The 26898-nt window shown below is 40.4% G+C and overlaps 1 protein-coding gene across 6 annotated transcripts in view; it reads left to right on the top strand.

Annotated features, from left to right (window-relative positions):
* Nucleotides 1-26898, top strand: part of MAP2K5 (mitogen-activated protein kinase kinase 5) — a 148631-nt gene that overhangs the window by 78676 nt on the left and 43057 nt on the right. For 5 of the 6 annotated variants that reach the window (XM_082322395.1, XM_082322391.1, XM_082322392.1 and 2 more), the window contains 2 exons: nucleotides 3616-3687; nucleotides 16794-16823. In XM_082322395.1, the coding sequence (XP_082178521.1) occupies nucleotides 3616-3687; nucleotides 16794-16823 (102 nt within the window). The remainder of the gene's footprint in view (nucleotides 1-3615; nucleotides 3688-16793; nucleotides 16824-26898) is intronic. The other variant, XM_082322393.1, reaches the window with a different exon arrangement.

Consider the following 26898-nt stretch of genomic DNA (forward strand, 5'->3'; position numbering starts at 1 on the left):
GATTTATGCAGGAATAACATTTAAATAGAAGTATTTGTTCACAGCCTTGTTCTGTGTAATGCAGGATGTACTCTAAATCAATTCTCAAACTTCATCTCTCCCCATCCCCAGCATAAGCTGTGTCCTAATGGCGTGTGCCACGAAGCAGCTCCCTTTTACTGTCTCGCAGACCCGCTCCCTTCCTATCTGCTCGCCTACCAGCTCTGTGACAACTGCACTTCTTGCTGATACAGAAGAGTAATACTGGAAAAGCGTTTCTTTCACGTATTTTTAGTTGTCTTTAATGCATTGTAACAGCTGGGAACAAAGAATAGAGCCAGTCCAACGTAAAAAAGCAGCTTTCCACCGACAGCCTGCAGCTCCTTGCGGACCACCGACGGTCGGATGCTGTCCACGGTTTGGGAACCGCTGCTCTGGGCCTGCAGTTCAGCAAAGCATTTAGGCGTGTGCAGACCTCTCATGGGCTTCTTGACACCTAAGCACCTGTGTGGGTGTTTCCCATGTGAAGCTGCCATGGAAATTTGAAGCTAAAAATATTTGGACTAGTAATATTAGGGCCTTAAGTTGCATGTTGTGTAATGTTCATACCATACATATCAAGTCATCAAAACATTTCACTTCTCTATATAAATTTTGGTCAGAATGCTCGTTATGATGAGGCTGCTTTTGTCCTTTTTCTGTACATTAAAACATAAATTCCCATCACGTTTAGATCAAAGTAAAATATTGTTGAAGATATATCTTTTGGAGGAACGCTGCTGCTGTTAGCTGGGATGTGAGGCTTGGGTTTAGCAGTTCCCGCTGACCTGACAGCTGGCCCGTGGTGTTCGTGTCGTTGAGATTAATACAGTGACGAGAGCCAGTCTGAAAGTAAACTACAAAAGTTAGCATGTATTTCCATAAGATCAATTTAATTATTTTTAGTTCTCTGTTTAACAGATGTGAAAACTTAAATGCTTCAGTTTAGAGCAGTGTATTAACTGTCACCTTTTATTTTTGGCCATTAAAATTCTTTTAGCAAACTACGTATGTCGTAATATTAACGAGGAAAAAAATTAGTGTTTGGCTTGTTTAAAAAAAAAAAAAGTGCAAGCAATACAAAAGTGGTTGATAGTTGTATTTTTCAAACCTCAGAAAAGAGGAGAGGGAAATCCATGACCTTTAATCGCTTTCAGGTATTTTTTCGTACTTTCTTGTAAGAAGAAAGCAGACCAGGGTGTCCGTTTGTTTGCTAAGTGCTTTTCTAGTCAAGGTGTACTCATTATGTAGCTTCTGAAACGCTCATGTCACCGTCCTGGAAAGACTTGGACTATCCTGTGTCATCAGAATACTATGAAAGAATGTTTTAAAAAAAAAAGAAAAGAGAGGAAAAAAAAATCCAGTCTTCTATATTACCACTTTTGCTAGTAAGCCTGCTGATTTCTATGCCTCCATTTTCTAAAAGAACTGGAATATAGCGATTCAGACAAATAAACAGCTTCAAATTAATCAACTTTTCCAACTCAGCTGTTACTCTTAGAGTGGTCTTCAGCAGGTCTGAGAATTAAATTGTATGGGGCTTTTAGTGTAGAAATCAAGATTACTGTTCTCTTTCCCAGGTGTACGTTAAATTACTTTTTTCTTATTGTTTATGGATGAATGTGATGCATTCATCTATTAATTGGAAAAGAGAAGCTTAAGCTAAACCGTACTTGATCTGATTTCCTGTGTTTAAAATTGTTTTGCTTGCTGAATGAGTCATTTGTCGTCATCAAATTTATAGTCTAGTCATCAAAAAATAATAAGCTTTGGTTTGCACACAGCAGACTGTGTGTGAATTTGAAACCGTTAAAAAAATTGAGGTTTCTGTTTAAAATAAACAAGCCAAACAGCTTTTTGATTGAGAAATTCCAACAAAAATGCATTTTCTGTAAAACCATTTTATCACCACTTTATCCAGCAAAAAAATTTGGTTAAAAAAAGTAACCAGTTGTAGAAATTTTTAAGAGAAAGTATTTTTGAGCTGTGTATCCTTAGGCTGATCTCTGTGTTGCACACTTTACTTCGTGCACGTGTTATTCTTCTTTTCATCTTCTTCTCCATACCGTTACATTCATGTGACTAGCCTTTTTGTTTAAATCTGCAAATGATTTACTTGCCACTGTCTTCTGTGAATACCTAATTTCTAAATATAAGTTGCTGTTTAAAACTTGGGCTGTTACAACGGAAGACTAAACAATTTAATATTGCTCAGTGTGAATTCTGCATCTGATTTGGCGGCTCGGGAAAGGCCAGGGTCTCACCTGCACTAAGGAGGTCTGCGCGCGCGATCGGCTTGCCACAGGTGCGGTGTCTGCCGGTAACAAAGCATCCTTGGCCGCGATAGCCGGTACCGTGTTACGTTATAAAGGCAGACGTACCTGTCGGCGTGCGTTTTTGGCTGCGTATCTGCATCTGTGTGAGGATCTTTGCCAGTACAGAAGGATGCTTAAAAATCGTATCCCTATATGATGCTGTTGTAAACATGTCTAAGATATGCTGACCTAGGCTAGCTATACTTAATGAAGGCTTGCCTTAATGAACTTTAAAAACAATAAATAAGATTTTTAGGTCACTGTTCAGCTCAAAATAAATGAGGGTCAGTCAAAAAGATTTTGTTCCAGTTAGGTTCTGGGGTGGTTTTTTTTTTTAGGTTATGGCAGTTGTGGAAGTCTATCCTTAAAGATAATGTGTTTTTTTACTTAACATTCATGCTGCGATAAAAGCTCTTGACCTGGGATTAGCAGTGCAGAGTAAACATCCGAAAACACATTGGACTGGCACTAATTTGGGAGTTTGTTTTCTAAAAAAGGTCTCTGGATTATTAAAGACTAAAAATACAGCCAGTGCTTCGTAGGTGGCTGGGCTAGACAGGTGCATTAACAGCACAGTGGGGAGAGAAGTCTCATGGAGCCTTTTATTGTTACATTTCATGCTGTACTTGACCTTGGAAATGCTTAAATTGTAGCTTTCAAGTAAAAACTAGCGGTTATATTTTACAGCATTCTATTTCATGAGGCATTAAACTTGCTATTAATAGTTTTGAGTGAAGTCTTTTTTTTCCTATAGGTCAAAAATTAAATTAAAGAGTATATAAAATAAAATTGCTGGCATGTGACTTCATTGATTCTTTTGGCTTCAATAACTTTGCTTTTTAAACCATAGTTACTCCCCAACCCCTTGACTCAACATTAGGAGTCTGTTTTCCTAGCGCGCCTTGCCTGGGCTCAGCAATAGATGTATAAACCATCGGACTCGCACAACTTGACCTCGCACTTTGCTGCACGTGTGCAAGCCATTGGCTTTTTTGTTGGATAAAACAGCCCAGACACAAGTGCCGAGGCCAACTTTGCAAGGTGCATAGCAATGCATGGTGAGAAGTCTGAGCATAAATGAGGCCTTTCCTCTTGCAGAAGAGGCAAAAATAAATAAGTCACGTTTGAAGAGTGGATTTGCTCTCTGCCAGGTTAGCTGGTGAGCTTTAAGCTTCTTTGCATTTTCTCAGTTGATTTGTTTGCCCTGGGCTAGCTTTTGTGGAATAAGTACGTATGTTTGTCTGCTGGGCTCAAGAAGATGTTTCTTTCCGTCTCTTTGCAGCCTGAGCGGATTTCAGGAGAACAGTATGGAATTCATTCGGACGTTTGGAGTCTAGGGATTTCCTTCATGGAGGTATGCAAACGTCTCTCATTTTCATGTGCGCGTTGCAAGAATCAAATGAAATCTAACATCAAAATATTTTAATGTGGTCTCTGCATACTCTTTAATATGTGCGTGCTTTTAACTATTGCTGAATTTCTTGGCTGTATTTAGAATGGGTTTGTTCTTACTGCCTTCAATTCGGTTAGATATAAAGAGCCTCTGTACAAACCATGTAGCAGTCTTAAACCCTCTATTAAAACTCCATTTGAGAGTAAGGAGTGGGGCCTGGTACATGGATGCCTCTGCGTCCTTTCAACACCTCTGGGACTGAAGATAGCGGTATTTCTGTGTTGTATTTTCGCAGGCCAGGACAGAGTGGGATTTATTAGGGTTAAAATAGCGTTATGCAGATTCAGGGCTTGAGCTGGTTAATGGCCTTGCAGAAGCTTTGCAGAAATATTTGCGCGATAGTACGAGTCTCTCCCTGTGTGATTGAATAAAGTGTTTGAATTTAAGTGTTCACAAGGGCTTTTAGAAAGATTTCTCACAAACATAGTTTCAAGCAGGAGAAAGTCTTATCAAGATGAAGCGGTTCAAAGACAATGTGGTCGTAAATGCAGTCATTCAGGAGAACCCGTGCCTTCTGCAGGCTTAGTCAGAACAGGGTCGGGTTTGATTCAGGAAAAAGGTTGGTTTTTTTCAGTTTAGGGTTCATCAGATGTTTTAAGAAACATAAATTTCAATGATTTTATAAAAATGGATGATTGTTTATAGGGAAGATAACCTAGAGTGTATAAGTTGAGTAGAAATACCTGTGTTATGATAGCGTCTTGACCAGTAAAATCAGATCGGGCTTGGTCTGGTCTGGGAGAAAGGACAGGTAGCTCTGGTCTGGTGGTGACCACATATGGTACGGGTATGTTCACGTAGCCTTTTTCACGCTGGCCTTGGCTGGCCACAAACATCCCAGCAACCGCTGGAAATCCTTGCAGCCTTGACAGCTCGAGCAATAAGCTCTCAGGAGAGTTTTTCAACTCAAGGACAGTCCCGCGAAAGGACTTCCCGCTGTTTGGAGCAGTTGTTTCTTCCTTTAGCAGCACTTCATTCAAACCATCGATGACTTGCATCATCTTTCTTGCACAGCCTGACAAAGGCGTGATACGATTAAGTGAAAAATATAGGTGCCCTTCCCTTCTCTTCTGGTATCATATAGTATCATTAAGGTGAATCTGAATATACCTTTTGGTGAAGTACAGCTGATGTTTTTAGCAGCAGATTAGATAGAAGCTAAGTAGTCTTGGTGCTGACCCTCTGCATCTAGGCAAATTTCACATTTTGTAGCCTGAAAGTGAACCAAGACTAGCGTTCTGTTTTCAAACAACAAATTCCTTGCCAGATCAGTTTTAACCAAAATGAAAATACTTAATGCTGAATCATTTCAGATCTTGTAAATCTTTTCCAGAGTCTGACTGAGGCGAACTCTGAATTACAATCATGACATACTTTAACGTGTCACAGGGGATGCAGTTCCCTTAATTTGTTTTACTGCAGATTTTAATGGTTTGTGGTGCTGGAGAGCCCTCACAATTTTGGGAGAGGTACAGAACATCCTCACGCACTCTGTAAATGAATCTAGCCAACAAAGGGCTAAAATGAGGTTGTATTACATTAAGACTTGACTCTGGTATTCTTCCTGATCCACGGTGGAAGAGGGTGGTATAAACGCAGAAGTCCTGTAGAGCAAGCGTTTTCTGGTTCCTTTGCTGAATAAAAGATGTATTCCGACGTGCAGCAGCAATACGATGATTTACTGCGTAGACCAAGGTATTTGGAATATAGTTTAGGATTATTAGTAGGTAACCTGGCTGGTTGTGAATTTGATTTGAAGGATGAATTTCACATTATATTAGCCAACATTAGGAAAACTCCTTTAATTTCCATTTGCTCTCCCCTTTTAAACCTTCTCGACTTGTTTTTTCTTTCGCGCTTTCCATGAATGTCTTCTGAACCAGATGTACAAAAAACAATTTGGTTCTGCGCGCTTTGTTAATTGGTATGTCATCTGGTCCTCCGAGACCCCTCTTCAACATGATCGCTGTTTTATTGAAGTGGTTTGAGTGATGTGTTAAATGATAAAAGCAAGGACAGCGGCTTAGAAAAATGTCTCAAAAAAGGTGAAGAAGATGCTCAAAGAGCCACACAAGGTCACTGTCATTAAAGTAACACTGTATTGACATGGGGATTGGTAGTGGAGACACCCAGGCTCTTGTTGATGGAACTGTTAAAAAGGGAAGTTAGCATTTGTGTAGGATTTTTAAATCATCTCCACTTAGTAGTGTAGTACTCAAGCCCTACAACTTCAAGCTAGCACAGTTACAGCGTGTTAATTTAAATGAAATGGCGTGTTGGGACTGAGTTAGCAAGGGCTGTCCTGACATATGAAATAGCGGCTAAGTAAATCTTCTCATTTTCTTTAATATTCTTCTGAGCCTTTAAAATGTCTTGAATTTCTTTGCCGCAAAGGTATGTTTAAGGAGAAACTGAAATGTTACTTTTGAAGGTTAAGAAGAGTGCCCCAAAAAAACTTGCTAGCAGGGTGAATAGTATTAGATGTGGGTACCACCAGAGTTTTGAGAGATGGTGAGCCTTCTTCTTCCTTTTGAAGTAAGAAGTGTCTGAGGGTGTTCAGTCTTCCCTTTGCCAAAAGAAAAAGAGGGAAAAGAAAAAAAAAAAAAAGAAATGCTGCTAGCTTTTTTATTATTATTATTACTCTTTTGGTTTTTTGAGTTTGCATTTTTTTCTTCAGGATTTTTTGAAGTGAATTAAATTTAATATATAATCTGTAAAACTGTTTAAAAGTGTTTCATCACAAGCAGTTCGTGTGTCTTCATGAGGTTTTTCGATGTTTTATTTAAGTGCTCTTGGGATGACAAAGCAAGTTCAATTTAAACCAGTGACATTGCTGTCACTACATTGAAGACTGTGTCAGCATTTTCATTATAAAAGCTGTTTTTCAGGGGTTTATAACTCAGTCATAAAATACACTCCAGGCTGACTGGGCTGAGCCTGAGTGCTCTTCGCATTCTGTAACCGATTCAGGCGCCCTCCCGGCGCCGTGCCCCGCACAGGAGGATAAATCAGATTGCCTAATATTTCTTGTTACTCTCCAATATGACTCTAATCCTACCTTGCGCGGCTGCTATCCGAAAGTGAACTTCGAAGCATCCAAAATGGGATAAAACACATCTTGTTGGGTTTTGATAGGCAGCATTCTTGTCCAGTGGTGCCTTTTTGTGGAGATGCTTGAGGAGCAGGTATGCTACTGTCACCTCCAGCTGAGCCGCTTCTCCTGGGATAAGAGACTGCTGTAAGAGACAAGAAGCTGGGTGAGAAGAGCTTTGGTGGGACCCGGCAGGGCTGGTGTGTTCTCTGGTCCTCCTGCTTCCACAGGGGGTTTCTTCTTGGTTTTCTCCTGGGTTTTACCATCTCAAAGCTGCCTGCTGAGAAGCACTGGCATGCTCTCGAGACAATACTGAGGACCAGAGTCTCCAACCTGTCATGGGGAGAGATGGTAGGTGAGGAGAAGGGAGTTTTGGGAAAGGAATGGAATTGAGTTGTGATCCGAGTTGTTCACTGAGGCGAAGTATAGGCTTGCAGATCTTTGCCAGGAGAACCAGGGCTCATTTTATCTACAGATAGAATTGGTATTATATTATATCAAAATGCAGGAAATTAAAGTGATTTGCTTATGCCACAAACCGAGTAAGTTTTGGAAGTAGAATACGAGCTCATGTGCTTGGATAACGATAATTTTTTGCATCTCCTTTTGTATCACATCCTGGTCTCTACTTTCCACTGTCCTCTGCTGAGAAGAACAGCTACTTTCCTGCGTTTCAGGCCTCCTTTTAAAACTAACTTGCAAAGATTATCAGTGTTCTCTCTGTCAGAGAAAAGGAGTATGTATATCAGTTTTAATATTAGAAACAAGTTGTTAAAACTCCCAAAGTGAGAAGTTTAAGTCTTCGGTCACCAGAGTTCTCCGTTATCTGTATATTTGCAAGAGCTTTCAAGGGTTGCTAGTTGTTTGTGACATTTGTGTTAAGATGCTGTTTTAAGCAATATTCCAAGCAGTCATATGACAGATTTTCAGCGGTTGTGTGCATTCCCACATATAGGAACACCAATATATATCCAACAAGCATGGCTTACATCGTGTATTTCAGACACACCTACATGTCTTCTGAGCAGGGTTAGCACCGAATGCGTGCAATGTCAGCATTACGGAGTCTTAGACTCTTCAGCACGCTTGGGCTGGGAGCACAGACGGAGATGTAAGAAGAGCTCACTCAGACCATTGAGGCAAAGAGGAGGAATATGTTTGAAGAAGGTGCTACAGGAGAAACAGCTCTAAGATGATTCTCTTAAAGCACTTCAATCTTTAAGATGTTTCACTGCATAAAAATGATGTAAAGACTCATGTATATGTAATCTGGTCAAGGAGAGGAGTTTTCAGAAGAATTCTTTCTAAGGAGTCTAAAATATGTGGTCAGTCACATATCGTCAGCTTTGACGTGCTAATGGTTCAAGATGAAGATTGTGAGCTGATCTGCAGGAACTCCTGCAGACCACGATTTGGTCTTCTGCAGGATTTCACTTATGTGTGGACATAATGGTTGATTTTTCATCAATTTTACACCCTTACCTGAACAATAGCAGGGAGACAGATGTGGGGGGAAATCTGAGACCCGAAGCTTGGTGGTACAGCATAGCTCTCCATAGTGGCACTGGAGACTTGGTGGAGGTTTGGTGGAAAGGGGTACAATCATGATGGGCCAACTGCGAATGTCTGCGTGACTGCTGGAAGCAGACACAGACCATGCGGTGACCCGCAGTGTCGAAAGCTACACTGAGTAGAGCCAGGAGGAATTTTAATTAAAATAGCCCATTACAAGATGGCAAGGGTCAAGCTTAAATGGGAAACGAGAATTTGCATTTAATCTCCATGCAGAGCAGGAGTCTTGATATTGTAACAAAATACTTGGCTGAAGTGAGGTGTCTCTGATCAAGTGACAGTTCTTACTGGACTTGTCCTTGCTTTTTGTGTGCTTGGAATGAGCAGAATTTTATTCTGCACGTTGAAACTGGAGAGACTGGGAATGGCCTCGCCAGGGTGATGCTGCTGGTGCTGGTAGAGCCCCTGAGAACGGCTCATAGCCGAAGGCATGAGGTCGTCATTAAGCAAATATGCGAAGAGCATGATTTCCCCATTCCTACACTGAGAATTCAAGAAGTTCTTAATGCGCTAGATGGATCTGGGTACATTTCAGTAGATACAGTATGATGTGTCTTAAATTACTCTTTTTCTTTTTCCCTTTTTTTTCCCCTCCCTTTTTTTGTCCTTACTGAATTCCAGCCTTCTCTAAACTAATAAAAAAACCAAACCTCACTTCAGTGCCCAACCATCTTAATAACCAGCAATGCTGGGATGTGATGGGTGTTTACTTTGTCACTGCAAATCACTCTGAAATAATACTAGTATTAGAGAAAACTTAAACCAAGTGTTTCTGAAAATGATGGATGACCATCTGTGTGGGCTGACATCTTCTCTCTGCCGACAGCAGGGCTTCGGGCAGCGCTGGTTTCTGTGGCCCCAGCCCTTGGCCAGACCCTTCCTGAGAAAGAACCAACTTTATGGAGAAAACGTTTTGTTTCTGGCCTTTTTCTGGTTTCATGAAGTATGGCTGAGAGCAGACTCGTGCCTTGAGCCCTTGGGCCTTTGCAGCTTGGACCACTGATAATTGCGTAGGTCTGACTGTTTAGCAACAGACATCTTTCGTTTAGGATTAAGGAAAGCAAGAAAACAAAAAATGCTTTTTTTTCCAATTAGCCTCACCCTTTTACTCTGTATTTTTAAGGACTGTAGTAGTGTGGTGTTTGTGCCTTGTATGGACAAATCCTTGCACGCTTCACTCAGCCCTTGAGAGTGGCTGTAACACACAGAATTTTGCTCAATAACTTGGATTGCTCTTATCTTAGCATATTTATGTAGTTTTAATCATTCTGTACAGAATGATGCGTTTCAGAAACTTGTTCTTAGGAAAAATCTGGCCTAGTTTTGTTGTTTGGGGTTGTTTTTTTTTTTTTTCTTCCCTTGAGCTATTTCGAGCAATTTCTCCAAGCAGTGGCCGTTAGCTCCGTTTTCTCGTCTGCCATCTTCAGCGGCCACCGGGATGAAGACAGACAATGTCCAGCTACATCACGATCTTTGTGGTAGCGGAATTAGAAGTAAAGGTACCAGTGCCTGAGGGTTGGGTCATGAATTAATAATTGCTGTGTGGTGGCGGAGGCCCGTCAGAATAGCTGAAAATGGGGAAGTTGCCTCGCCGAGCGCTATCAATCACTCAGTGACCATAACTTCCAGTAATTAGTGTATTTTATGGGCCTTTGCTTCAGTGACTCGGAAGCACATATGCTCCACTCACAGCTAAACTTAGCCGGAGTAATATTCCAGGATGATTTATCCGCTTGCTGCACTGGGATGTAACCCTATATTAGGTGAAGATTGTGAACTAAGCTGCAATAAAGTGTAAGTTTAGGTACAGTTTGCGCGGGTTGAGACCTCAATGTATCATGTTTCTCAACAATTGCTCTTAGGCCGCTGTGGGCAGTCTGTGCGGCCGCGAAAGGGATAACACGGTTCTCTACCTGAGCAGCCAGATGAGCGGGCAATTAAGGGATAATATCAGCTGTGGTGTATTCGTAATATTACATAATATAGATTAATGTTCCCAATTCTTACACTGTGTAGAATAGTTGCTTCTGCTTTCAAAAAGTCAAAAATTCAGAAATGTTTGTCAGTTGAGTCTGCTTTTCCCTGCTGTTTAATTGGTTTGTAAGGGCAGATGAACTCCCTCGTGCCAGTGGAGATGGAGCACAGCGGTGCTGCTGCTTCGCTGAAGTTGGGCTGCATTTCCATCAGCGCAACCAAATTTAACGTGTTTTTTTTTTTCCTGTAGGTATTGAATCTAAATCCAGCGAATAAATAAGTGGGAAGCCTCTCTACTCAATCAAGTAGTCTCATTAATCTTTATGGACCATTTGTGTGAATTTTGCACCTGACAATTTCCATAGATTGGACCTGAAAGGCCCGTGTCCCCCCTTTTTCCCTTTAGAAAAGGCGCTGCTATTCTGAGCAACACCTTTGAAGACGCAGCAGTAAAAGCCTGGTAATATAAGGGATTTGTGGCGAGGAAGGCATGTGCAATTTAATCATGATTGTCTGCAGTCTTTAGTTTGCAGTGCATTTACTATAGTTCATATTTAAAAGAAGTCAAAGTGAAACTAATTATCTTTAATTAAGGTGAATTAGGCTTTGATTTTTAATATATTTTATGTAGAGAGATCTCGAACTCATCTGCTCAAGCCAAGGAATGTCCCAAAGGTTATTAGGGCATATTTCTGTTGGGCCTGACGGTATTAGTAATAACCTTCTTCCTCATAGTCCTAGACGTGAACAAATATGTCACTTCATCAGTCTCTGTTACCCGCGCTTATGCCCCTCTGCAGGGGTCGCAGATTCCACAAGTTATCAGCTAATGGCGTTATACATTAAAAATTGAAGCTTTCCTCACTCTGAGGCCTTTCAAGGCTTTGTTCTTAAGCCCCAGACACTTTGGAGTGCAGCTGCAAACTATAGGCAGAAGATTAAATTAATTTGTAACTCTTTTTTCGTCCTGCATTACTAAATCCTGCACATTTAATTGAAACCCTACTTCAAGATGCTTTGTGTTTCTGTTCTTCTTTGTTGTCAGTTTAACCTCAGAAGCACTTTAACGCTGGTAAATTGCTGTTATATCCTTTTGGATTCTTTTTTTTTTTTTTTTTTAACTGTGCAATAAGAGGACAGTGAAATTGATATTAGAAGGAAAGAAAAATCGTAGAGTAGTTTTTGAGGTATTTAATATTTATTAAGGTACATACCCTGCAGAGTTTCAGGTGATTTTAAGCCATCTATCTAGGAATGTATAAATTGGTCTTGGAATGAAATTTCACCTGGGGAATTTTATGTTATCCAGTAGTTAAGTCTGATTTTTAAAGTTTCCTGTGTCTGAATGTTCCGAAGCGGCGGCTGCTTTTCCATAAAATGAGGGTTTAACTGCAGAGCACAATCTAAATGCAAAATCCTTAGATGGAAATTTAATTGTGTAAAATGTGCACAAGGTAATTAAGAACAAATTTTAGAACATTTCAGACTATAAAGTCCTCCTTCAGCTAGATCACTAGCGATATTGTAAATGCTTATTTTCAATTTGCAGTTATGCTGAGAAACATGGAATGTGTCTAAATTAAGAATAAAAACATCCCATGCTTTTCCGTATAACTGTAAATTAAAAAACAACTTGCACAACATAGACAATAATCTAAGTGGGAGACTTTATTGCCTGAGTGTCCTAAAAATATGTTTTGAACTTTCTTCCCTCAGTCACTTGTGGAGCAGGATAGGGACCACGTTGCTATTGTAATTCTTATTCACAATATACAGGCAGGCAAGTAAAGAGCGAGGTAGAGAAAGCGGTTTGTCAGTGAGGATTTCTGCGTTTCCATTTTCAGTTCCAAAACTGTTAATTAATTCGATTATTTCAACAAGTCATTTTAATTTCGTGTTCACTTATCTGCACGTGAAATGTATGGATTTGAGAACAGGTTAGAGTTGCTTTCCAGCCCTTCTTACGGCTGCTCCGTAGAGAGGGTTTAGGCACCTGCCTCTACCGAAACCGGCTGCCTCATGTTCTTTTTGCTTTCCCTTACGCGTTTTTAGATATAGTTTGATAAAAATCAGCATACATGCACACTGTACCTCTGCTTGTTATTTAATAATCTGGGATTATTTCTCAGTATATCAGGTACTGGTTTACAATCTGATGGCGAGCCCCGTCTGCACCTCCGTCTGAGTCGGGGGGAAGGCTCCTGTCGGGTACTTGCACTTGGAAGTGCACATCATTTTTTAGGACACAGCCTCACTGAACACCGTAAGATGAGCATGTTAAGTGCTCTGACTAAGAAAGTAATAGTTTAAAAAACAAACAAACAAACACATGCCACCCCCCCCCCAAAAAAAACCCTACACAGACACGTAGTTGCTCTAAAGTACAGTGGTGTAGGAAAGTGTTATTCTGATATATTTCTTGCTGATATGGTCTGATTCTCATTTATATTTCCATACCATGCTGGCATTGCAAGTCACGGGGCCTTTTAAAAACGATGATTTTTACAGTTCTTGTTTAGTGGGAAGGTATCCATAGGGAAATGAGAACCAGCTCCTTGAAGTTTAATCATTCCCTTCTCCCCTCCTTAATATCCAGAGCTACATAAAATACTGATCAGTTCCCAAATCTAAGTGGTGTGAATGGAAATATTGCATTTTTGTTATAATGCCTTAAAAACAAGATTGCAAGTTCCTGAATTGCATTGTGTAAATGCAGAAGAGATAAGTTTTTGATAGCACGTTAGTTTGGTAGTCTACTTTTTTTTTGTATCCCGCATTGGGCTTGTGCTGCATATGTTTATAAGGCTTCCTTGAGACAGATGATAGAGAGCATGAAAATTCCTTTAGTGAAGCTCTAATCTGTTTGTTTTTTGGCGTTTTTTTCTTTACTTTAACTGTGACGCTATTTATAAATCTAAATCTACATACAGAGGTCATTGGTTGGCTGAACTTAAACCATTTTACTTAGTAAATTTAATTAAGAAAATACAGTGCAACTCATAAGCAAATGAGTTTTTCCTAGTTTTAAACCAAACCACCCTCTTGAGTGCTGATTGCCTTGCTCGACCCCTGGTGATATAGAAACAGGCAAAATTAAAAAGGACATTAAAGCTTCATTAAATCTGAAACACATTTAGTACAGTGACATATCTGCAGGCTATTTCAGGGAAGATTACATACTCTTTGGTAAGTTTCTTAATTTATAATACCTTGACAATCTTGCAGGGAGGAAACAACTCTGACTAGATGAATCGAGCGATGGTTCGGGGGGTGCAGAACTGGCAGATGATCTGTCCACGGCTGTATCGCTTTGCAGTTCTCAGTCAAGGAGCAGCTTCACTGAGAAGCGTGTTTCTTTTTTAACAGCCCCCAAAGAACTTGCTCCTGATGCATTTTGGATTCTTCAAAGCTCATTTATATACCCCGTACTTAACGTCTGGCAGAAAACTGCTCTTTCCCCAATTATTCTGCTGCCTTTGGAGCCCCTGCTGAGGCGTGTGGTGGTCAGGGAGAGGAATCACCAGTGAGAACAGAAACGCTTAGTTTGAAGTCATCATCGAGGCAGTGGTCGTTTTTCTGCTTAAATAAGATCTGCAGAATGATGCCCTGTGCATACAGCCACAGTTATCTTCTTGTTCTGCAGTGGGATAACTATTACATTCCGCCAAGCCTGTAGCTATTGTAATGACTATTGTTAAGTCAGTAGTCATTGGAAAAATCGGGATTTCTTCTGTTCATGGAAAAGTGTTTGGCATTTATGGGTTTGTTTCGAGGCTGCCACAGCAGTGCTGTGCTTCTTAGGATCTCGAGCAGCTTCTTGGAAGTTCAGAATGGTCCTCCCAAAAGAAGAGAAGATGAAAAAGGGTATGTTTTAGTAGCTCCTGGTCCTTAAGACTGAGCATAACAACAAACGTAGGGTCTTTGCTTGACTGTTTAGCAGTGTATTTCAAAGCCTGCCATCAGAGAGTGACTGGAGCGACACTCTGAGCTGGGAGAAGCTGTGAACCAGACACAAGTGATAGAAAGGATGGCGATCAAGCCTGCTTAGCTCAGGTTGGTTTGTTACGAGGACGAAATCGCTGCAAAGAGAAGCACTGCGCTCAGCACTGCACCAGAAACAAAACTGAAAGGCAGAATTCGCCCCAAAGAGTTGAGTCTTAAAGGCAAACCTGGAAGACAAAGCACAGAAGAAACCCAGAGGAGGAGGCTAGCTTAAATTGTATCACTTTGGAGAACCTGAAGAGATCTTAGTTGTCTTGTCACCTTAATGTTGTTCCCTATTGCAGTGTCTCTTGTAAGCCTCATTTCTTCTACATTCTGTAGGTGTTGGTCTTGCAAACCAAGCAAACACAGTGATGCCCAAATGGAGGGCTACAAGCAGATCACAGCTTTTGGGGAGATGAGTGGCACAACAGAAATGTCTCAGAAAAGCTGTATATGTTATTGCTAGTAGGATCCTTGGTCAACACCAATGCTGATATAGCAGGCCATAATGGCTTCTCCTCAGTCATTATGCAAGCTCCCACCGAGGAGATATTTAGGAAAGTTTGGGGTGATTTTTCAGTGATGCGTGGAAATTCAGATATGCAGTTCCTGTAACTGTGATGTGTCTGTGCAGTAAGCAAGCGTTCAGACATGTTGTGCAAGCCGAATAGCCCCTTTAGAACCCACTTGATGTGTCTGTAGATTTTCAGGACAAATACTATCTCAATATTGAGAAAGCTTCTTTTAAGAGTAGTCACCAAAAAAATTGTTTCATCTCTTTGGGTTTCTCTTGCATGCCTCTCTTACACAAATGCTTCAAGACCTGCTCTGCTTTTGTAATATCTTTCCTCTGAGGATCTGAAAGAAGTTTATTGTACTTGCTAAGGCTCACAGCCAAATGGCTAGTGTGATCCTAGGTTTGGACAGCAGCTGGAATTGCAGAAAGGGCACCTTCTCTGCTGTTTTCTGGTTGCTTCCACTTGCGCTGTCAGCTGCTTCTTACTGCCTTCTCATGACCTTTTTCCTGAACTGGTGAGGCTCGAGTGTGTCTACTGGTCTTTGCCCCATCAGTTCCTCACCTGGCTACAGCTCTGTGTATGCCTTATTGTTCGCACTTAGGATAGTTTTGTGCTGCCAGCCAGGCTGAAATGTCATCATAGCTTAGCAGAGCTGCCTCAGCTGCAATCTGGCTAGGTCACGTAGCCACGGCACCGAGGAGCTCCAGTATCAGTGGCAATACAGGTGCCGTGAAACAGCTTTCGCCCAGCACTGACGTGTGGTTTAGCCTTTGCAGTACCTGAGACGATGGCTTAGCCCTTCAGCATTGACGCTGTTACTTAGTCTGAGGTGAATATATCTAGTTTATCATGCAGACAAATCAATGATAGTAGTGCATCTATAACCTTTTTGGTAGACCTCCAAACAGGGGGAGGATTGGGAAGGGGAGGATTCGGGAAGGTTAACTAGAGCGTAGGGAAGCTCATCGGACTATGGCTCCTCTGTAAGCCGTGGAGAGAGGTGGGCTTAGCCAGAAAGCGGGTCAGAACAGAGCTGCTCGGAATGGAGGAGTCTGTGTCAACTCTGAAAACCCTTGTCCTTCACGGAATTGTAGGCAAAATAACTTAAACAAGTTGTATTTTGCTGAAATTGTTTCCAAGGTTCAGATACCAAATGGGAAAACCTAAGGTCTCGTACGAAGAATTTATCATGGAATATTTATTAGCTATGGCATTATGGCAACGGTAGTATCGTTGTTGGGTCTGATACTGGTACTAGCAGATGCTCTAGTAATGCGTCAGTTGACTTACAGAACAGTGCGGGCGACAGATCTGGTTGACACCGTGTGCAATTGAAAGTAGATCTGAAGAAAAGACGAGGTGGCTTTTTGCGAGTGCCATGAGCTCTCCCCAGATCCCACTCACAGGTTCCTGGCGGGGTTTGACACGGATAAGGAAGCAAACCTCGGCCATGTAACCCAGATTTTACTCTGAGCCAGTTAAGGAAGGACTTTGGGAGTTGAGTGCATGCTCTGCAATACCTGTTCATTGCAGATAATTATCAGTAAAGGTCAGTGTCGTTGGCCTCGCTATTGAGGCTGAACTGGTTTAATTTAGAGAGTCCTCAGGAACCTGGGCATCAAACAGTGTTACTGAGTGGTGCAGACAAAAGAGCTTGAGAAACACAGAAATACTCAGCAAGGTAGAACAAGGGGTAATTGTTGTGAATGACTCCATTCTAAATACAGCTCTTTGTGTGTTTTCAGAATTACTTTTGCTGACATTTTCCAATTTATACGATAGTAAGAGTTGAGTACTTTTCTCTCTTTAAGAAAATGTGCCCTCCATGCAAATCTATATAACTAGACAAATATTATTTCCTTTCCCAGCTTGCTCTTGGGAGGTTTCCATATCCTCAGGTAAGATTGTTCATTACTGCTGTTTGCCACTGTGACATTCATTCCTATGTATGAAGGTGCAGAGAGCAATTGTGAACATTTGAGCCACATACAAATAAATCTGTCCTGTTAAATTGAAAAGTGGTATCTTGAAGGAGTCATTTAGAAGTCTCTATTGATTTTTTTTTTTTTCTCTTTTTCTCTTCTCCAAACTCTAGATTTTCTTTCCCTGGAGACAATGAAAATTATGATGATGATAATGATTGTTTTGTTGTGAGATTAAAAAATAATCCAGTATGTACAACAGTGCTTTTGAAGCAGGAAGGTGTATCTACTCCTTTTTTATGCTTTAATTTTTAATTCCAATTTTGAATAATGGAACAATGGTCTAAAACCTTCTCAAATCAAAAATATAATGTGAATGGAATACTTAAGGGAGCTCTGGATTCTCCCTTTTAAGAGGACCTAATACTAGTATTTTATTTAGATACTGGCTTTTTCTAACTGACCTAACTGACCTAACTCCGTTTCCTTGAAGTTGGTGGTAAAACTATTTCCACCTTCAGTGGCAATGGTTAGGCGAATGCTGAGCCCTGCATTACCGCCTAATATTTTACTTTGTCTGTATGCTTGAAAAAAACGAAGCTCTGAACAGAACAATCAATCCAGAAATAGGTTTGATGATTACTTTGAATTCTTATTGCAAGATGGGTGTTAGAATTCATGGTAACAAACTATTCTGGAGTTCCTCAAATTATTCTTTCCTGGGAGAGGGGAAAAAGTGAAGCGTCCAGGGACTAAAATGAATTATTTGAATGTGGTTTTTATGTTTTCGTATGTTTTATGAACACTATTTTCTGCATCTTGGTCTATACAGATCAGAGTGCCTGGAGGCATGTCTGATTTAAAGGTGGTGTTGGTCTGTGCTCTTTAAGCATCTATTAACTTGCTATTATTATGCAAATAACTGTTGTAATACACATACTAATTTATGCATGGTTAGATTATGCAGATGCCTCACAAACATGGTTATTGAATAATAGGCTGGGACTCATTCTCTCTCCCATTTTTATAAGCTGTTTTAAGCAAATTCTCCTGACACTTTTATGGACTTGCAAAGGTTTTGCATATGTAGAAATGTACTGACTTTTCACTTGCTCATCTCCTATGGAAAATGTTTACTGACTGAGAGTGCTGTAGCTGGTTAGCGGAACATACTTTGCACATTTTATCCGTATTTTAAAATGTACCCTCTCCTTTGAAGAGCGGATTGAAAAAGAAGCTCTTGTGTTGAAGTGTCCTCCGTACGTTGGTACTCACTTGTGCTGGTTGAGTGTCTTGATGTTCGCTGTAGACGGTGTATTATAACACTAAATCAAAGTGACGTGGGATACAATTTAAGATAACCCTCCGTTCGCAGAAGTGTTGGAGCTTGGGGAAAGAAGTTAGAGCGCGTACATTATGTATGATTCGAGACGGAAATTTGCTTTCTGAATTGGGAGCAAAACACGATTGCTAGTTTAAGATCTTTTTTGCTATTCTAATTAAGAAACGGATCGGGTTTGTAAAAGAATATTTGGCAAGTCAGTAGTCCATGAAATTGTATATATTTTTTAATGTAAAACAGTTGAGGAGGTGAAACTTTAAAATGTAGCTATTAAGCTTTCCAGGCAACTGCTTTTCATAAGGATTTTTATGTGAAGAATAGGTATTTTAGATATGTACTTACATAGCTGGCCACAAGAACCCTTAGAAACCCACTCTGATTAGGGGAATAATTAGTAGGGTTTTTTTTAATGTCTAAATATCTCTTTATCTCCCTACGTAAGGGCCCGATTCTGCAGTCATTCACTTGAGTAAATCCTCCTCACTTCAGTGGGCTTATTCAAATGATTGAAGCTAATGGTATGTGTGTTTGCAGAATTTGTCCCTAAATAACTTGAAGTTACTTCTCTCTGAAAATGGAAAGTGTGAATACATGTTTGAGAACACCTGAAATTTTCTGCAAATGACTGTTTGTCTCCAGCGGTAGCTGGGGAAAAAAAAAAAGGTTTTTTTTCCTTTTTCTCTATTTTTAAGACACAGACAAATGGTGTGTGTAAATTCAGTTTAAATGAATAAGATTTATAGAGGGAATCATTGCAGTATGGAAGTTCAGGACTCCTGCAACATGCCAGTAAGACTGAAGGATGATTTTTTTTTTTCTGGCCTTTAGTAGAATATTTTAATGATAGAACTTACCACTTCTCATTTTTCACGTGTTCTATAAGTATTTATTTTGCCAACACTTATTTGTCACACTATCATTATTTAATCTTATGTTCACAATAGAGTCTTATCTTGAAGGCACTTAAGTGTGCGAGCAGCTGCTTGTGTAAGGAAAGTTGCTCGTGGGTGTGTTTAGAGTTACTGTAAATTTTTTTTTTTGTCTTGATATGCAGCTAACTTCATAATCTGTAGCTAACTGCCAAAGGCAGTGATCTGAAGAAGGAGATAACAAACAGTAAAGAACAGGCTTCCCCTATATAAACTTTGCACAGGAAACTCTCATCCTTAAAATGGGGTAGATTTCTAAAATGGTTATGGTTGCCATTTTTTGTTGCTCGTTTTCCTGGCGTGGCATTGCAACGTGCTATTGCTTGCTTGCTGTAACGTCGGATTCCTTTTGGAAGTCTCAGGGTTTGACGCTCGTAGGATTTTCTGTAGGTACAAAGGCAAGCACTTAAGGGTATATTCTTCCCCTGATGTGCTTGCATAACTCTATTAAAACTAATAGCAATGGTGCATGCGCTCACACATGCACAAAAAATACGCTTCTGAATAAAGTTCTTTCCTACGTAAACATTTAAAAAAGAAAGGAGACGCCTTTCACCCAACGCAGTCACCAGTCCGTAGTCCGTCCGGCTTTTTAGGTACGTGAAGAAGGCACGTAGGGAAAATAAGTTTCAAATTTCTTTTAAAAGTTTAACCTTAATTTATGTGATTTTGATGTTAGGCGTCTCTGCAGAATGAACTGTAAAAAAAAAAAAAAAAGCCATGGCACCTCACAGTATATTTAATTAAATTTTAAGTTGGAACCCGAAAGACGTGCAGCGGCTGAACAAACCGCGAGATGTGCGGTTAATCACGTAGATTCAAATTCAGTATATTGTATAAAAACACGATGGGGGCAATGACTTGTTTAATGATAATGCGATTTAGGAGAAATGAAAAGAATTGCCCACTAAATATTCTCGGCTTGTAGTCAAACTTTATACAAAGCAGGATGTTAAAAGGACGCCGCATCCATTAGGGAAATATTCCACAGAAATAGGCAGTACTCAGCTGCCGAGGATTTAATCAGCTACAGGAAAGTGCGGATTACGACGACTGTATTTAAGATACTTTTGCATTTAGAGAAATGTTTTCCTTCCTTTGGCTACAATTCCAGGCCTCACTTAATAAATTATATGAAAATGACCTGAAGTTTTTAAAAAAAACCAAAAAAAACAAACAAAAAAAAACAACAACAAAAAAAATCCACCAACCCCCCCCGTCCCCCATTCCCCACCCTCCCATCCCACTGCTCCCCCCCAAATCTGAGCAAATACTGCCCCTGGTATTGTAAAGCTTTGAATGTTTTCACACCCCATTAATTTATTACTTCTCTTTCCTCATCTTTAAATTTTTTTTTCTTTTTTTCTTTTTTTTCTTTTTTTTTAAATTCAGACTCCCCGCTGCTACAGCGATTTTCATCTTGTTGTTAATTTTCCCTGCTCCATATGGAGCTCCAGACATTTCACCTGGAGGCTGTACTAGATTTTGCTGTAGCGATCGCACTTCCGGAGGCCAAAACTGTCATTTAAGGTTCCCGGTGCATCTGTCTACGCCAGGCTTTTCACTGGCACCGGGAGAGTGTGAATAACAAATTGGATGCACCTGAGATTCAGATGATTAGTGTGTTTTGTGAATCTGGGCGACTTGTAAGCAGATAGCTGTAGGGATGGGGAGGGCTAAACAGCTACCCTGGGTGAATCCGTGCTCACACCTTGCGTTCGGGATGTGCGGGGAAAGCGCGAGCATCCCGGCAGCCTGAACGCGGAGAGTAACGAAATATTTCATCCTGCCTTGTCATTGATTAGAAAAGAGCCTTTAATTTCATTTCACCCCATGTTGTGATTAATTTGCATTCTTTGTCAGAAGTTAATGGAGTTTTTTATGGTTCACTCTGAAATCCTTGAAGACATCAGAGTTGATCTGATGTTTATACAACCGCCAGCGGAATTTTTTCATTTGATTGATGGAGAGCTTGATGTTATTCCAAACGGCTTTTTAAGCTGTTTTTAAGAATTATTTGAATAAAATGCAAGCAAGATATTGTTATAACGATCAAGATTATCTGTTAAAAATCTGTTTCAAATAAAGAACATGATAAGTAGAAAAAAAGATCAAAAAGACAGGAGAAATGATGAATACAGAAGATGATATTTGTTAAAATATAGAATCCAGGGATTCAAGTAAGTTATTTCAAAATGTGGTGGAAGTAAGAGAGACCTTAATTTAAGGCGTGGTTGGTTTTTTTTAATAGAAAGACTTTATTTTTGCAGCATGATAAATAATGGGAATGAATTAGTAAAGAATTTAGTTATAGTTAGATTTTCCCCTTCCTTTTTATTCTCCCAGCTTTTTCACCATCGTTTCACCAGCTCTGCGAGCACGGAGCCCTGGTGCCTCTAACTCGGAGAGACGAGGCTGTCAGGCCTGTTAGTTCAACAAAATGATGACATATTACTCGTCTCAAGGAAGAGGCATTCTTAAATCCCACTGCAAAGAAAACATAAGTGGATAATAGGAAATTTTATAGCCCAAGAAAGCGTTCGCTATAGACCTGCCATTGGTTTGCTTTATAAGAAAATATACAGGCAAAAAATCCTCGGTGAAGGAAATCTGCTTTTTTGCTCCTCCTGGTAGGGAAAGGTTTGTACTTTTACCAAAGCCCGGCACATAAAAAGCATCGGAGAGACGCTGCAGAATATTCTGCGTGTGCTGGGCCAGATCCTCAGCTGGAGCAGATCAGTTCTGCTGCTCCAGGGAGATCAGGGGACAATGCAGACTTACACCAGCTTTGGGACACGGCTCTTTTCTCCAGCTGGAAAAGATTTTGCAAATGTTTTGTTGGTTTTGTTTGATTTTTTTTTTTTTTTTTTTTAATATCTATTTCTGATACCAAAGCTGGGGTTTTTTTTGCAAGATTTTGTTTTTATCCTTTCATCAGCGAATTCTACCCTCGCTGTGATTTCTGCAAGTAAGATTTAATTATAGGTCAAAAAGCTACTGTGCAAGCGCTTCCATTTAAAACAGATTAATTTATTTGCTGTATCTTAGTTTGCTAAATAATTGCATGGTTTTAAATGAAGTTGCTGCTTTCTGATCCCTGTATTAACGTGGTCTAAGATTCTTTTTGTTATATGTAATCCATACTATTGACCAAATTTGGCCTGGTTTCATTTAAATGTAAGCAGGTTGTCAAGGAAAAAAATATTTAGTTTAACTTGGCGTGTAAAGTAGCCATTTTACTGTTGTTTTTTCAATTGACAGAAACATCCTTTAAGCATTCATTTATTTTGTGAGAATAAATTGAGGGTTGGTTACAGCATGTTTCCTAGTAAGAAAAAAATGGGTTTTCTTCCACGTATATCATTATATCTAGCCATTTAAAAGACATTAAACACTGTTCAAATGCTAATGCCAGAATAGTGAATTAAATTATTGTATAATATCTTAAATACGATAGATTTGTACAAATATTTTGCTTTTATAATATATTCCAGAAATCACTGACAATATTTTTAAGTCATCTGCTATTATTTTAAACTCTCACCAATTTCTTAACCTAGGTTTCACTACATATATCGTTCGTGAGATAATACACTTTGGATACATTTTGCTTCATTATTTTTTCTCCTTAGCCAGAAATAAGTTTGAACTTAAACTTGATTTGTCTATTAGAAACTTGCTGTAAAATTTGAATTTAGTTTTAGTTTTTCCAGAGGTGTTTTCTTTTCTGAAAATGGGGAGATTTTCACCAAAAAAAAAAAAATCTGTTAGGAATCTGAAGTATAAAGACATATTTATATTTTTTATTTTAATCTTGCTCTCTGATTTTTTTTTTTTAATGTAAAATTGATGTTTGAATGATATGGTCAAGCTTGGAAACGTAGGTAACTAGAAAATCCTGATTTTATAATATGTTTTTAATATGTTTTGAGAGTGGATTATTAGCTTACGATCTTGCAAGACTGCTGTATATTTTTTTGCTTTCTAACCCTAACAATTCCAGGCAGTCTGAGGGCCCAGGGATTAGGCTGTGGTTTGTGACCATCGTTCCAGGACGCGTTCTCTGCCCGTTCCCCTGCCTTGCGTAAAACCTCATACCTGGTCGCGCTGACATCAGCTCCAACCTGTGAATAGTTCAATTTACTACAGTGGGAAAATTAACTACTACAGATAATCACCCATGGGTGCATCTTTGCGGTCAGGATGTAAGTTTGTGTTTTCCAATTAGTTATGGCATTGTCACCCTTCACAATTTGTACTGAATAAGAGAACGGCTTAATGCAACGAGCCCTTTTGTTGCTCCACGCAGTTGCTGTCTTGCCTTCACAGCACAGGACTGACGGCGCTGAGACCTTTTTGACTGCGAAAGTTGAGCAAGATCCTGAAATGAAATGATGTTTGTTACCATGAGAACGACTTGCCAGGAGGGGGAAAAGAAAAACATCCAGAAGGAAATACTGAAATCTCTTCTGAGAGATTTTTGCAAATATGTAAGGATCTTCTGCATGAGTTGGTGCTTCTGTGGAACGGGAGACGCTCAGTAGTGCTTGGAAGGAAACATCTCTTCCAGCTACTGTTCCTGCGGTTGATGCCGTTGAATGACTTGGCTGAATGAAAACTTAAACCTGGGAGATGGGCTCTCCTTAGGAAGAAAGCTAGCAGTAGGTGGGTTGATTTGTGTGGTTGGTTGTTTTAGGTGGCCATTTGCAAACTGTCAGCACCTATAGGATTTACTGAAAATTTACATCTTCTGCACTCTGAACGGGCTCTCTTGGCTGGGATGAGGAGGAGGCCTGGCTCCTCCCAAGTCACCCAGGGACTAGAGATGAATGGAGACAAGGGTGCAGCAGATCCCTGCTCCGTTTTGCCTGTTTCCTTACCAAGGGTGCAGCTATAAGAGCTCAGAAATGAATTGTGGCTCTCAGCCTGTTTGAGGAGCACAAGTACATGCTCCTCCCGGGTCTGTGAGGTTGTAAGACACTTCTAGAGACGGACGTGGCGGTCCCAACACTTGTTCTTCACTATGTCCGTGGACTGCTAATGTAGGGGTCTCCGCCAGAGGCTGAGGGCTGTTTCCAGCATGCCTTGTAGGAGCACCGAGCACCCATGACCATCTGGTCCTCCTCTGCTGAGTGATGGTTGCTCAATGTAGTGAGGAGCCCCAACGGCCAGAATGAGAGCGAATGATTTCGAGGTCTAGGCAAGTGTTTTCCTTCCATGGCAGCTGGGCTTCTGCCAGCCCCGTGGAACCATGGGTTTAATTCACAAGGGAGTGCTACGCTACCTGTGGCGGGCAGTCGAATGACATCGGAGAGGGTGCTCATCGCATAGCAACGTACCTTTCATTGTCCAAACGTGCTCAGCACTTCAGTTTAGTTAGAAAACTCCACTCATATACCCAAAATTTTGCTGCTTTGGGTTATTTCCTTTCAGATGTCCCTAGAACGCTGTCATGTGTAGCGATCACAACTGATTTTGCAGCTCATTGGAGAAAGCTCAGCATTTTTCTAGCTGGGTTCCAGTGACAGGTTTTAACCATTGACACTTTTGCCTGTTTCTTTCTAAGCTAGAAGGGACGGGACTTGCGGTGGTGTGCTTATGAGGAGGGACAGTCCTGCTGGATGTTCATCCGTGCTCTTCAACACTTGTGGTATTCAAGGCTCTTGTTTCTTTAGATGACTTCTTCCTCTGGGTTTCCTCGCTGCAGGCTATAGTGGTAGTTGTGTGCGTAATGAACACGGAGCAGAGGTGCAGGAGCGTTGGTGGTTATGACATCCTTGCTCTGTCTTTAGTCTAAAGACCCCCGTTCTTTCCGTCTCTCCTTTCTAGGTTTCTGGCTGTTCTTGTGCGTTTTCTCTGAGCTTTCTCCAGCTGGCCCACGGCTCTCGAGGGGTGCACAGGCTTAGGCACAGCGCTCCGGTGCTGCATGGAGAAAGGATAACCTTGTGTGGCTTCAGACCGTACTCCTCCCTGGACATCCCGCTATGGTGTTTGTCCTTTTGGGGTTTTTTTGGTGGGGGTTGGTAGCATCACGACATTATTCCTGCTCAGTTGTGATGGGTTTTCCTCTTCCGTGGTATCCTCTAGGTTCTCCTGGTATTCCTCTCTAATACCGCGGTGGTCATTTCACTAAACTTGGTAAACATGAGTGACGTTAAGCAAGAGCTGGTTCAAACTAAACCCCATTCCTTTATTTGGTTTCTGGCTGACCGCCCTTTGTTCTACTTATTGCACTTTTTGTGGTGCTTGAAACAAGGTCTTAAACAGCGGTTTGCTAAATTTACTGTCTTTCGTAAGACTTGTTTGTCCCACGTTCCTGCTGGCTGAGGAAGGGGTTACCATCAGCACCCTGGTCCTGCTCCAGTGTAGTAGTAGTTATTGGCTCCTTCTACTCCCTCCATAATTTCAACAGTGAGTAGTTTTTCATGCCCACTTTGTTGAGTTGTGTTACTAAACTCTGGTAAACAGATTTCTGTGAGAAGTGGCTGCAGTTCAATGGTGGATGAAATAATCTCTTTATATAAATTTGTTTGTAGACCTCTGGGAAAACCAGCATAATATAATTGTAAGAATATATTTAATATTAAGGTTGTTGTGAATTGTCTTTTTTTTTTTTACTTTGAAATTATTTTTATCCTTTTTTTTGTCCTCTGTTTTGTGACAGTGATTGAAGTTCGCCATTTGCAAAAGCCACAGACTGGGAGGGGGAGGATGCTCAGAGTATCAGGAGCAAATTAGCGGGGTCAGTCTTACTGGCTTCGGTGCTTTGACTTCTTTCAGAAGTATAACCATTCCATTTTGCAAGACTTTGTAAAATATGGCTGAAGGTCGCGCTTTCATTCCAGAGGAAGAGTAAAACCCATGGTGGTGAAGACCACGTGGAAATGCAGTACGCGTACATGTTCCTTTTCCCTTCATATCAGGGCAGAGACAAAGCAAGTGTGTGTTGGTCATTTGTCAGTAGGAGACAAGGTTTGTCGTTTCTGCTGTTCAATAAAACTTAGCCCTCGTTCATAAAGATTAAAAATAAGTTGTATGTACTTCTAAAATCCACAGTTGCCTGGATTAGGAAAATAAATGTTCTACTGTGAAGCCTCCCTTAAAAATCATAACTGTATGATTTGTTGGTATATGTATTTTTCTATTTAAAAAAAAAAAAAAAATCACTAGCTTGAAAAGCAGTATATATGTAAAGAGAAAATTTGTTAACTGATATGGGAGGATCTAACCTTGGGTCACCTGCAAATCTCTCAAACAAGAGCTCCAGGGCAAGTCCTAATTCCAGAGAGTAAAAGCGAAAATTAAAGCTGTAGCTAGTGACTCCTCTAAGTTACCCGGGGTGGATTCATTTGAGTTTCGTTGATTGTGCTTGTGAATATAATGTGAAAGGGATGGTAGAGGTCTTCTCAGCCACCTCCTGTCCAAAGTATTTCCATGGAGACAGAAATATAACCTGATGGTCTGTCAAAAGTTGCTTTTCATAACCAGAGGCATTCATTAAATAGTAGATGAAGCAGGAGGCAAACTTTTGCATTTTTAACCAACCTAAAAAAAATGCCATTTGGAGAATGTGCTTTATCGAGTAGTTTATCCAGATACCACTGGTATTGCATGACCTGAGAAACAGACTGTTAATGTGATAGGTTTATTTGTCATTTGCCCTGCTTCTTCAAATTATGAACTATCACATGCCGTAAGTAAAAACCCAGCAAGTACGATACAGGTTCAAAAATATCAGATAGCTCATCTAATTCTGCAAATTCACACAATTTCGGTTGCG

Source organism: Platalea leucorodia, assembly GCF_965183815.1.
Source record: "Platalea leucorodia genome assembly, chromosome: 9".
Taxonomy (NCBI): domain Eukaryota; kingdom Metazoa; phylum Chordata; class Aves; order Pelecaniformes; family Threskiornithidae; genus Platalea; species Platalea leucorodia.